This window comes from Chenopodium album, chromosome 16 (genome assembly GCF_948465745.1).
Source record: "Chenopodium album chromosome 16, dcCheAlbu1.1, whole genome shotgun sequence".
NCBI classification, from domain to species: Eukaryota; Viridiplantae; Streptophyta; class Magnoliopsida; order Caryophyllales; family Amaranthaceae; genus Chenopodium; species Chenopodium album.
The window spans coordinates 29,790,078-29,803,634 of record NC_137849.1 but is presented as its reverse complement, the minus strand read 5'-3'; the positions used below and the strand labels follow the sequence as shown (position 1 = coordinate 29,803,634).

Sequence of the window (13,557 nt, the reverse complement as noted above, 5' to 3'; positions counted from 1 at the left end):
AAAATCATGAATATCCAAATGTATAACTATGAACAAATTTAAGCATCAAACTAACAATCAAACCCCTTCATGAAAGTGTGAAGCTACCCCCCAAGCTTAGACGAAGTATTGTCCTCAATGTTTTGAAGCGATAATCAAGGGGGATGGAGGGAAGGAAACACAATCAATCTCAACAAGTACATCTAATCCAACATCGATAACTACAACGAAAAACCACAACATACAATAAAATCTAGCCCCAAGCCAAACTCCTTAACAAGCAACCAATGAATGGCAAAATTAATTATAAAATCACTAGCTTGAGAAGGGATGAAGAGAGAAAGAGATATTACACAATTTGATGTAAAATTCTTCATAAATTTTTCAAAACTTAGTAGAGTATGTTGTGTCTTTCCAATGTAGCAAAACTCCAAAATTCTTGTGAATTTGAGACTGTGAGATGTAATTTGGAGTAGAGAGATCATAGAGAGTACCTAATTGAGAATCATGTCATAAATCTTGTTAGTTCAAATCATCATACAGTTAAATTCCATGCAGATCATTATTCAAAAAAATAAATAAATAAACAAAACAAAACAAGGGAAAAGAAAAATTGCCTTTCTTTTCGGTCTTTGGCTAGACCTTAGCTAGTAAGTAATTTGACAAACTCCTAAGGAGCTTATCATATGAACTTGAGCACATTTCATAAATTAAAACCATAAAAATAAGAAGAAAATTTAATGAAAAGAAGAAAAGGATATACATTAATCTACAAAGCTTCCTAAAATAAAAATGAAAAGATCTAAAAAAAGGTCCTAGATTGAAAAGAAGAAGGAAAAATAAAAGTATAAATATCAACAAAACACTTTAGATATTCATTTGATAAATCAAAAACGATATTAACATCAAATTCACCAAATTGAGCATCATTGGTTGGAAAATGGTCATGCAAATCATAGAATGAAGTACAAAGAGGCTCATGTGAAGTGAACTTAGGAAGAGGAAGGGGCAAAGGTTTGGAAATGAGACAATAATATCAAGAGTTTTTGAGAAAGGGACATGAGGCTTAAAAAAAGAATGTTCAATTGGTAAAGACTCGACAATTACCTCACTCTCAACTCTATGGTCCTCAAAAGAGGGATTTTCCTCCACTTTATACCTTTTATCCTTACTTGTCCAAAATTCATCATGAATATCTAGGCTACTCTTTCCAAATTGATAGTTATCCTCAACACCTCTTGAATAATCATCAATATAATCAAATTGAAGAATACCATCAACATTATATTTTGACTTTAGTAGGCTTGTATCATTAGTGGAATTCAAAAAACAATTATCAACTTTGTCATCATTCATAATTAATGATACATTAGGCTCATTATGCAAATTGATGATATTTGGAAAAATAGGGTCATCAACCAAAGGTTTTTCAAGAAGAGGCTCAAAATTTTCATTTTCATTCATTTGAACCCTAGAAGCTTCACTATGATGATTCATGGATGTACAAGTTCTCTTTATGTCCATTAGATTCTTAATCTCTTCACAACCCTCCCAAAAAACATTCTAGAACAAGCTCTAAAGAAGACTTGGGTTTTTGAGGATAGGAGAAATTTCGAAAATCACATTGGGAAGAGGTGTCAACATTATACACATTAGCCACATCATAAGGAGTACATGACATAAAATTGGAATCCAAGAAAAAATTTGAAGAGTTTTGACAGTTTACATCACCAAAACTCGAAACAATAGAATCCAAAACATTATCACCACATTCTTCAAATGAGTTTGCATCATTAATATGATTATACGTTTCGTGATCAGCCATCTTCTAATCATAAGTATCTTTAGCTAACCACTCAAACATACTCCAATTCTCATTAATGGTTTTAGACATAAATTGACCTTCAGACATAGTTTCAACAACAACTCGTATTTCATCATTTAAACCTTCAAAAATTACTTCAAAAATATCCACCATTAAAAGTCTATGACCATAATTATAACCAATATAATCATTAACCCTATGAAAATATCTCCTAAACATTTCATTCTCATATTGGGTAGGGAAAAAATTGTCATTTATTTCAATGGAAGAAACCCCAAAATAAAATAAATAAATAAATAAATAAATAAAAAGAGAAGAAATATAAAATATGTACAAAGACCTAGACTTGTCTAATCAATACTTAGCCAATGTCAACCGAAGTCCCCAGCAACGGCACCAATATTTGATAGGTCGTTGTCGAGCCTACCAAAGATATATAAAAACCTAACTTGGTCTCTCTAATAGGTAGAAAGGGCAAGTAAGGGTCGATCCCACAAGGACCAAGGGGAGCACTAACAAATTTAAGTCTTTTTGGGTTTTAAGTTATAAAGAAAAACTACAAACAATAATAAAAAGGATCTTGGGAAGGTACCCACCAATTAAGTCATTCACAAACTACAATTTAACATACAAAACATAGCAATTTGGGGATAAATTAGGGGAAGTCATTTAAGGCACCCAACTACTCTCTCAAGCTAGAAGGATTACTTAAGTCATGATTACAACCTACTCTCGTGGTTACAAAGCATAAAACAAGTGTTAAAGCATAATCACAATGACATAAACATTCCCTTGACTGGAAATTTCTATTCTCATGACATTTCAAGTCAATTAAGCATATGAAAGCTAACTCTCAAGTTCATCTCTCGATCCTTCATTGAGAAAGCTTAGATAAAGTTTTCTAGCAATGGCCACTTACAATAACTTACAATGAAACCACTTAAGCTCAACTAATTAACATCCCACATTAGCTAAATTAACACGTGCAAACAAGTATTTGCGAATTCATCAATGGTTTCAACCATCCCAAGTAAAACTAAAGGAATAATTAACAACTAAGAACATGAAATCAAACACTAATTTAACATAAACAAGTAATAAAACTAGAAAAGATACAAAAAAAAAGCAATTAAAGCAATAAAATAAGAGAGAGTGTAAGAAATCCTCATTGATATTGCAAGAAATAATCAAATCTTCAAGTCTCCTTCCTTCAATTCTTCATATTCCAAGCTTTCAACAAATTTTTCACACTTTCTCTCTCTAGAAAATGAGAGATTCTCTTTCTAAAACCCTAACCTAAGCTAAAACTACACTAAGAAGGTCTCCCCCTCATTTCGAAGCTAAGAAGATATTTATATTACCCCTAAATAGAAAGGACGATGAAAACAAGAAAAAACCCGAAAACAATATACGTGCCAACTTTGGCACGGACGTGCAAGATAGGTAAAAATGAGGCCGAACCTACTGCCAAGTCTGGAGCAGGTCTGCACGGACGTGCATATTTTGGCACGGACGTGCCATTTGGTTGCACGTCCGTGCAAAAACCCCTGCATGAGCAGCTTGACTTTGAGAGGTTGTAACTTCTTTGTTTCTCGCTGGAAATGGACTTGTGACCAATCATTGGAAAGCTCGTGAGACGAGCTTTAATCTCCAATTTGAATCACTTCAAAATGGTGAGTAGAATAAAAGTTATGATCAGTTGAAGTTGACCCTTGTGCAAATAACCCTTCAAGGCTTTTCATTTCTCTTTAAGGCAGTCATCCTTCTTCCTGCATTGCTTTATGAATCAAGCTTTCCCTTCTCCTTGCTCACTCATGCTTGATCACATCCATTGTGCTAAAAACAGCTACATTACATCAAAAACACAAACAACCCGTGAAGCATGGATGATAAAAAATTTACATAAAAACAGGATAAATAATGAACTTTGATGCTGAATAATAACGAAAACAAGGTTCAAAAGTACCCTAAAATCATACCAAAAAACAAGTTATCAACTAGGCACCTAGTATATTTATAATCATATTATCTCTAGACTAGGTAGGAAAACCAAACCCACTAAAACACCTCCATATGGCCGGCCACCTAAAGGGAGAAGGCCCATCATGGGCCTATTCCTTTTATGTTTAATCTAGCACCTTTATGTGACCTTATAGGATCCATTTAATTAGGATTTGGCCTATTTTACTAGCCTAAAGATCGTTAGTACCCCTAACTATGATATACCGATGACCTAAAAGAACAAACTTAATTATCTCCATAATTAGATCCATTATACATCTAGTAATTGCAGCTGACAAAGACATAAAACCTTCAATCTCTCACTTGTCTGCAAAACGCAATTTCCCACTTGTCTGCTGCAAGTGCGCAATATTCAAATTCCTTAAGTCAAATTGTGTCTGGTTTGATAATATTATTGCATCACATGCATGTCGAGATCATATTAATCTACAAATTATTTCTTGAACCTCTGAGTTAGAATTGCAAAACAAATAATTACTATGTACATTTGAGCATGGCCATGCTTTTTCGGAATTCTCCCTCTTTAAGAGGCCCTAACACATTTCCTATTTTATAGGTAGATTCAATCCAATCTTGTATTCTTGTTGAAACTAAATCTCTCAATTACTTTTGAAGTAACCAGGAAACACCCTTTATAGTCCCCTTTTATGGCATGACGTTTTGATGTCCCACAGTTAAAACAGTCATTAAATGACAACAGTGTTCCACTCATGTCAAAGGAATCCACTAATATATCCGGAAGTTCTACACTTGAATTTCAAAGAAAGTCAAAGTTCGATCATGTGTCATTCATACATATCCATGTGATTGACTTAACATCTCTATGTCCTTATAACCCATGAAAATGCACTATCAATAGTTGGTGGTGATTCAGCTATTAGTCAAAGTTCGGAGTATTGATTACATTGAAGTTATAGTTTCGAGTGTTGAGGCCAATTTATTCATTATGATTGAACAAAACTTTATCACAAATATTGTAACACCCCGACCCCAAACAAATTAGGGAGGGGCCTATTATCACGAAATACGCATCGAGGGTGTTGCCGTTCTCAAGTGGGGGTGTATGTAATACCCCTCATGATTGATTTCAAATGATTTGATATACTACTCATATCAACAAAGGTTCATCTTCCTTTTAGGGAGCTCATTTGCCAAGATACTCCACAATTAAGCGTGCTTGGCTCGGAGTAGTCTTGGGATGGGTGGCCTCCTGGGAAGTTTTCTCGGGGTGCGCATAAGTGAGGACAAAATGCGCTGGAAGGACTTGTATTGGTCTGTGAGGATAGTTGTTGGCCCTCAATGCGCATTTCGTGACAATAGGTCCCTCCCTAATTTGTTTGGGTCGAGGTGTTACAAATGGTATCAGAGCAACCCTGCGACCGCGTGTGGACCGTGGATAATTAATCCTATGTCAGTCACCTAGCGAGGGAGAATTCTGGGACTATATGGCCGTAGCCAAATTGGATGTAACACTTTGGTTACCCAGTTGCCATCAGGCGTAATACTGGAGCCCCTATTTTTTTTAGGCGCAACGAGGGCGTTGCTGTTCTCAAGTGGGGGTGTATGTAATACCCCTCGTGATTGCTTTCAAATGATTTGATATACTACTCATATCAACAAGGTGCATCTTCCTTTTAGGGAGCTCATTTGCCAAGATACTCCACAGTTAAGCGTGCTTGGCTCAGAGTAGTCTTGGGATGGGTGGCCTCCTGGGAAGTTTTCTCGGGGTGCGCATGAGTGAGGACAAAATGGGCCGGAAGGACTTGTGTTGGTATGTGAGGATAATTGTTGGCCCTCGATGCGCATTTCATGACAATAGGCCCCTCCCTAATTTATTTGGGGTCGGGGTGTTACAAATGGTATCAAAGCAACCCTGCGACCGCTTGCTGACCGTGGATAATTAATCCTATGTCAATCGCCTAGCAGGGAAGAATTATGGGGCTATATGGCCGTATCCAGATTGGATGTAACACTTTGGCTACCCAGTTGCCATCAGGAGTAATAATGGAGTCCCTATCTTTCCAAGCGCAACGAGGGCGTTTCCATTCTCAAGTGGGGGTGTACGTAATACCCTCAAGATTTCTTTCAAATGATTTGATATACTACTCATATCAACAAAGTGCATATTCCTTTTAGGAAGCTTATTTGCCAAGATACTCCACATGTAACACCCTAGAAATTCCTTTCTTTTAAAATACCTGATTTGCCTTGTATTAAACTTTAAATAGGAATATCTAAGACATTACCACCACCGTGAAAACGACTAAGGCAACTATCAAAGACACACAACGGAAGACAAATTTCAAAACCAGTCAAAACAAGTCAACTTGAAAAGTCCATCAACGAAAGTAAAGTCAAACCAAAGTCAAACGAAGTAAAATAAAATCAACTTACAACTTGGAACCTTTATAGGCCTTATTAAAAACCAAACCGAACTCAAAACCTTTACGTTAGTCATGCATAATAATAATATCACAATTAATTAAAGCGATACCACATCATATACTTATAGAAACTAGCATGATTCGCTCTTCACTCATGCCCATTCATGAAAATGCTTCATCACCTGAAAAGCTTATCTCTACCTATCTCCACTACTCTCCATTGAAAATGGGTCATCATAGGGCCATGATAAAGACAAGGCCAATAACACACAAAACACACAATCAGCAAAGCTGAGTACATAAGCGTAATTAACACACTAGCATACAATTCCCTATCAACACACGACTTACCTTGTTGCATCTGTTTTTCAAGCATACAACATTCAATAAAAGTTCTCACTAGACACTAAATAATTTTTTTAGCGTTGATTACGCATCGAACGGGTTTTCCACTAACCTCCCCCAAATAAATTGAGGTTACTGATACGGGAGCTAACCGTGCCAGCATAAAAAACCACTCGTAAGTGGCGGAACTCCTGCGCATAATAATAAAAAAAGGAATGTACAGCGTCCTGTACTCCAGTAGAAGTTATGGTTAAATATAAAACCCCATAACTCCCCCCATATGTTCATACTCAAGGTATATACGTTCCAAGAGTTTTGGTGCGTAATCTCTTTCACTTTACGTTATTTACATATTATTAAACTTGGTGATGACTCTCAAACCATAATTATACATTCATAATAATTAATCAAACAATTCAATATACCAATTTAAGTCTTGAATAATTAGTGATCATATAATATTTAATGTTGAACCCTTTTTAATTCTACCTCGGTGTCAAAGACACCTTAAACGCATAAAGCGCCACAAATCCTATCCATCGGTATTAAAAAACACCTTAAGTGCACCAAGGCACCAACATACAATTTATTCCTCGTGTACATAGACACTTATATAGCTCTTTACTCATGTTTATAGCATCAATAAAAATTATATGAACCATAATAAAATTCCTTTTTAATATTCCAAACCAAATTAAACATTTAATTTAATTAAACATGCTCTCTATCATGCCATAAATAAATATGTGGTTCATAAATAATATTTCAACTATTATTTTCCAATCAATAATCCATCACGAATAAATCATGCCTCATAATCCATTCACCAATAACATCCAAATCATAATTTCCAATCCAAACCTAGCATGATACTACTTGTAATCAATCAAACACATTTAGCATGCTTCTACATCAACATAATTATGCTAAGTACGCGAACGTACCTTGTATACTATCTTAATATCGCCACAATTAATAAAAATCGCTCACTTCAAAGTCTCCTACCAATTTAAAATTATTAAAGAGTATTAAAATCCACTCTACACAAATTTCCAGCAATATATACTATTATAAAACCCCTCATAATTTATTTAAATAAACTGAAATTATATTTAAAACATCATACTTTAATCCCAATTAATGGGTAATTAAAATTTCTTAAAGAAACTTGATTTTTAATGCTTTACCAAAAATTCCAGCACTATATTTTAATTAAAACTTGCTGTAATTTAGTCTTAAAACACTTTAATCAAAGGTTTACACCATTATATATCATAATCCTTCAATAATTTATAAATCAAGAACCTAGGGTTTCAAAAATTGGGGCTTTTTAATTAAAAACATAATCTGAAAATTAATTAACATAATACTCATAATCAAACATCAAAAATCAAATCACAAAACCCATAATTAATATTTAGATCTAGGATTAAATTAGCTTTTAAAACAAAGATTGAATTTTTTTTTTCTCGGAAAACCTGGCAGCCGACAGCCACCAGGCTGCTGCCGGCGCCGGTGGTTGCCTGCTGGCGGCGTCTGGCGGCTGGCGCTGCTGGCTGCTGGCAGCTGGCAGCCACCGCTGCAGGTGGTCGGCCGGTGGTGGTGAAGAGTAGCCGAAAAAAGAAAAGGGGAAGGGGGAAAAAAAGAGAAAGAAAATAAGGAAAAAGGAGAGAGAAGTTTACCTTGAGTTTTCTCCACTCTGGGCAAAGTTTGATTTGCCTCATATGTGGAATATTTATACCCCTTCTCTAAGACCCTTCTCCCTAAACTTTCCTTTTTAATTTTCCTAATCCCATCCCTAATAAAAGTTTACTAAAATAAAACTTTCCTAAATTAAACCCCAACTTAATTAAAATAATTAATTAAAATAAACTTTCCTTTTATAAAAATATTTCCAAACCTATTAAAATAAATAACTAAAATACTTTAAATAGGACATTTCAATTCAATTAAATACTTCTCAAAATACTTATTTTAAATAAAATACGTATAAAAATACGAGGTATTACACCACAGTTAAGCGTGCTTGGCTCGGAGTAGTCTTGGGATGGGTGACCTCCTGGGAAGTTTTCTCGGGGTGCGTATGAGTGATAACAAAATGTGCCGGAAGGACTTGTATTGGTCTGTAAGGACAGTTGTTGGCCCTCGATGCGCATTTCGTGACAATAGGCCCCTCGATAATTTGTTTGGGGTCGGGGTGTTACAAATATTTTCCAAGAGACCAAGAAATATGTGTCTAAAGAAACGAGAAGCAAATGTTTTTTTTTTTTTTTTTTTTTTTTTCAAACGAAGGGAGCAATAAATACCCATATTACATGTTTATGATCATGCTTGATAAGATAATTTGAACAACCTATTTGCTAGGTGACCAATAATCTTGGTATTTAATTAATTGGTCACTAAATAGTCGCTTTCAGTGTGTTATAAAATGCTTAAATTGACCTTTTAGTAATGTTATGAGCTTTTATTGAATTATTATCTTGGTATATTATGTTATTATTAGCATTGCAATAATTGTGTCATATTGAATTGAAGTATATGTCGACCAATCTAAAGAGGATTTTGTGATCTGTTCGGCCCTTTCTATACTCTAATCCCCAAATCCAATCTGTTGCATTTGGCCATAATAGAGTTATCATTTAATTACACTATGTTTCGATAACAATAATAAAGGGAAAGGGAGAAGAAGAAGACAGAGGGAAGGGAAATGGAGATTAGGGGAGGGAGAAGGTGAACTCCCATTTTACTTGCAAATTTCTTCGATAATAGAGGGATTTAGTTTATTAAAAGGGAAAGAACAATGAATCCTACCAATTTCATCCTCTTCCTTCCTTGCATTAGTCTGCTACCATAAAAGATTGGTCCCTATCAAATATATGTAGTAGTATTATGTGGTTAACAAACAATATATGTGTTTAATCTAAATTATGAACTTAGAATGTCATAAAAGCCAACTAAATTGTAAAATTTTAATTAAAATTGTGTAATTAATGAATTTAACTAATAGAAACTCTAGATATTAAGAAGGCTGATAAAAGTTTACGGAGATATTGGTTGATGAAAAACTATAAATTTGCAGTTAAAATATCATAGTTTATGCAATGATAGATATATTAGCTGCTCAGGTAAGGGGAAAAAGGAATTATTAGGGGCCCTTCACATAGTGAGGCCTTGTTTAGAGGGTCTCTTTGCATAGCCTCTTAGACGGCCATGACATTAGGTATCCAAGCAATGGATGATACATCTTTAGTTTTCCTTTCTCTTTTCTTCCCTTTCCTCCATTTCTCTCTATTCAAACAGAGTGTTAGTCTTTGTTGGATACTGTCGTAGTTGTCCCATCCCTTTGCCCAATTTGTAGATCCAACTAATTTTATAAATCATTGACAATTGCGATAAATAAAACAAGTCAAGTAAAAAAACCAACGAAAAAGTTAATTAGACGAAATATTTAAGTTTAAACATCCATCCAAACTCAATCCAAAAACAAAAAATAGTGATATATGGTCATTCCACACACTACACTTAAACAATTTGGTCCTAACCCAACACAAATTGCTTCAACTCAAATCCATTATCTGTGGTTTTAATAGAGCTAACGATATTAAAAAAAATAGTACAACTCACAGAATTTAATACAATTGGATGCTTGAAAATAAAAATAAAAACAATACTCCGTACAATTATTAATTAGAGTGTTGCCAATTGGCGAACATTGATAGGGTGTGCATATGAATTGGCCTTGGAGTTGTATGCCATCTTGGCATATATCACATTGGCTACCTCAGTTGGGTGAAATGCATCCCAAAATAGATACTTGGAGCGATTTTCACAAGGAGTTTGCAAAGGAAGGCAAGTAATTTGCCCATTGTTTTTCCCTACTCCACAACACCCCTCTTCTGTTATCTCGAGTCCTACACACGTAACGAATATAACATTTAAAATTAATAACCAAGCAATAACACAAACACGAGTTAAATAGGACTAGAGAGTCTAATGTATGTACCACTAGCTAGTGTCATTTTACATACGCTTAGTGGTGAAATTGAGTCAATAAGAAACTCTAAAATATGTGAACAACTTGACCTTGAGATCAACTCCACTAGTATAAGGTGAAAGATTTGCTGATATTCTCACATTACGATCAAGGAAAGAATACGTACCATAAGATTTTTTATTAGCGGTCAATTCTTTGCTGCCTTTAAAAGAGTCTAAGTACACGAATTTAGCCCCTGGAAATTGACCATTGTTTATAATATCAACCAATTGTTTTAGTCCTGAATTAAACAGATTGATAATATTGTTCTTGTCCTCGTTACAACGGCTTTGTGCTGTCCCATTGAACCTTGCTAGCTCATAAGGAATGCATCCAATTGGCCCGATTCCTGGTATGATCACCTTCCTTGCTCCAAGTCGATACAAATCCTACACGAATTTATTCATTTCTTCAAAAATCATTATAGAAAACGTTTGTAATGCTAAACTAGGCTAACTGTGGTCACTTTATGTGTGTATTTTTTTGTCAAACAGACGAACTCTGTTTAAGAGTTAATAATACAAACCGTGAGTTGGCGCGAGTATTCTTGAAGAAGGGAAGTAGCATAAGCTTCAGGGGTAAATTGATTAGGAGTAGAGTAGTAATTAGGCATGAAGTAATTGTTGAGGTAGTCATTGCTTCCTAATCCGGAATAAATGATGCACTTGTTTAGATAATTTTGAAGGGAATTTGCATCTCCCCTAAAAAATCTCCTTAATTGTTGTACAACTCTCCCAAAGTTGTTCACTTGTTGATTCATTGGAATATGAGCACCCTGCATATATATGAATGAGTTAGAACTCTTGGAAGCAATCATCCTTTTTCCTAATTGGTAACTTATACACAATGGTTCATATCATAATAATCGTAATAGTTTGACTTTTACACTATTTTTATATCTACTTTCACTATTTTTTTTTATCAATATATAAATAACATATGTTACTATGTAAAATATCTTTTGATCAGCCTTATATATGTATATTTTCATTATGAGCTTTATACATCTTAATGTTCTTACTAATGTATGATTAATTGATTATATATATTAATGGTCAAAATTATGCATTAACACGTGAACTAGTCAAATTAATTGAGGGATTATATTTTCCTCTTTCTTTGTATTATTACTCAAATATTATAGATATGCAATTTAATAAAATATTTTTAAACTATCTGATAGAATACGATAATAATAAGAGTTCTATACAATTAATATGATGATCAAGGATTTGAGGGATGATCAGTCCCTCTATCTTTCCCCGGTGTGATTAGGGTTTGCACCCTCACCCCCACCGTACCCCTCCTGTGATAGGTTAGAACTTTTAAAAATGAGTAAAACAAAAACCGAAGTAGGGTAGAAAGAGACTGAAAAAATAAATAGAGGCCGGGAATATTTGTCACATTTATTTTAACAGAATAAACATTTTAAAATAAGTGAACCTCGAGCACTCGATTAAATGCAACCTATATATTGTAAAAAAAAGAAGCAAAAAAATCGTACCAAGTTATTGCCAGTCTCATCTCTAATACCAGAAGCTCCCGATGCAAAATTCACTCCCTTTATAAGAGAATCACCCGTTGCACTTGAAAATGGTGGAATGTAGTCTGTAAATCCTAAAAGTTGAGCTGTGTATTGTTACACAAAACATTATTAGTATTTAATTATTACTTTAGTCAAATTTAATTTTATATAAAATTTTAGTTACATGGTTACAACTACAAATAAATTTAAAGTTGGTAATTGATATAATACTAATATCACAACAATATTTTAAACGATATAGAGTACGAATACGATGAAAATGGGAAAAAAATAAGTGGTTAGACGATATGAAACAGAGAGAGTAAAAAGTCTAGTTACCCAACACATCGACAACAGTTCGACCATTACAAAAACGACCCGTGGCTCCTTGTGCAAAATCAACACCATAGGGCTGATAATTAGCTCTAGCCAATGTAAGAATACCATTGTTATTACCATTATCAATTAAAGAATCACCAAATATGAAGAAACAAGGCACTTGCACTTGTTTTGGTTGTTTCGTAGCTGACGTCCTATTATTACATGCCGAAGCAATGTAACACAACAACAATGCAATTACGATTGAAAATACTTTCTTCTTACTAAACTTCATATTTTCCATCTTTTTTTCTTTTTTTTAAAAAAAAAATTGTTGTTGTTCTTTTCTTATTTTGGATAATACGTATAAACTATATATAGAGATGAAAATGACGGTCAAAACAATTGTTTTCATGGGAAACATGCAATTTGTACTTTAATCATTTAATTGCTTAATATATTTTAATTTCAAGTGTATAAATAAGATATGCGGTGAGATTAATTGATGCTAGCTTGTAATTTGACGGACGGTGACGAGGTTCCTATATCCCGTGAGTTTGTTGATTTAGTGTGTGAGGTGAGGTGCTCTAATTAATAGATAAAGGCATACTCTACTTTGATAATTCACTAGATACTTCCCGAGCAATGCTCGGTTTTAAATTTAATAGTAATTGAAATATAAAATTCTCTAGAGAATGTGAAACAATAGTTAGTTAAAAAAATAATGACATTTCTATTGACTTATCATGTGAAATATAAAATTTAATAGCATGTGAAATATAAAATTTTATAAATGATTCTTCAAAAAAAAAAAAAAAAAAAAAAAAAAGAAATTGTTCCGTGTACCCTAAGATTTTGAAAAATGCACCGTGTGCCCTTGAAAATTTTCAAATGCACCATGTACCCTTGAGGTTTGTAAAAAAATGCACCACATACCCTGATCGTCTTACAAATGCACATATCATTGATTATCAAACTAAAATTATGCCCACACACTGATTCATTTTTAGCACTTTATATTTATGGAGTAAAACCGCCTAAAAGCATAAATTACATCAAAATTTGAACTCCGTCGATCATTATCCTAAACTTTAAGGTGTTAGAATTTGATTTATCAATTAAGTTT

The 13,557-nt window shown here is 33.9% G+C and overlaps 1 protein-coding gene across 1 annotated transcript; it reads right to left on the bottom strand.

The window, feature by feature from the left end:
* Positions 1-10,038: 10,038 nt before the first annotated feature.
* On the bottom strand, positions 10,039-12,755 carry LOC145585092 (GDSL esterase/lipase At1g33811-like). Its single transcript, XM_081641833.1, has 5 exons — positions 12,453-12,755; positions 12,093-12,217; positions 11,115-11,363; positions 10,716-10,977; positions 10,039-10,466 (listed from the first exon to the last, which is right to left on the bottom strand). The coding sequence occupies exons 1-5, from the start codon at positions 12,733-12,735 to the stop codon at positions 10,243-10,245; spliced, it is 1,143 nt and encodes a 380-aa protein (XP_081497959.1). The 5' UTR covers positions 12,736-12,755; the 3' UTR covers positions 10,039-10,242.
* Positions 12,756-13,557: the final 802 nt, after the last annotated feature.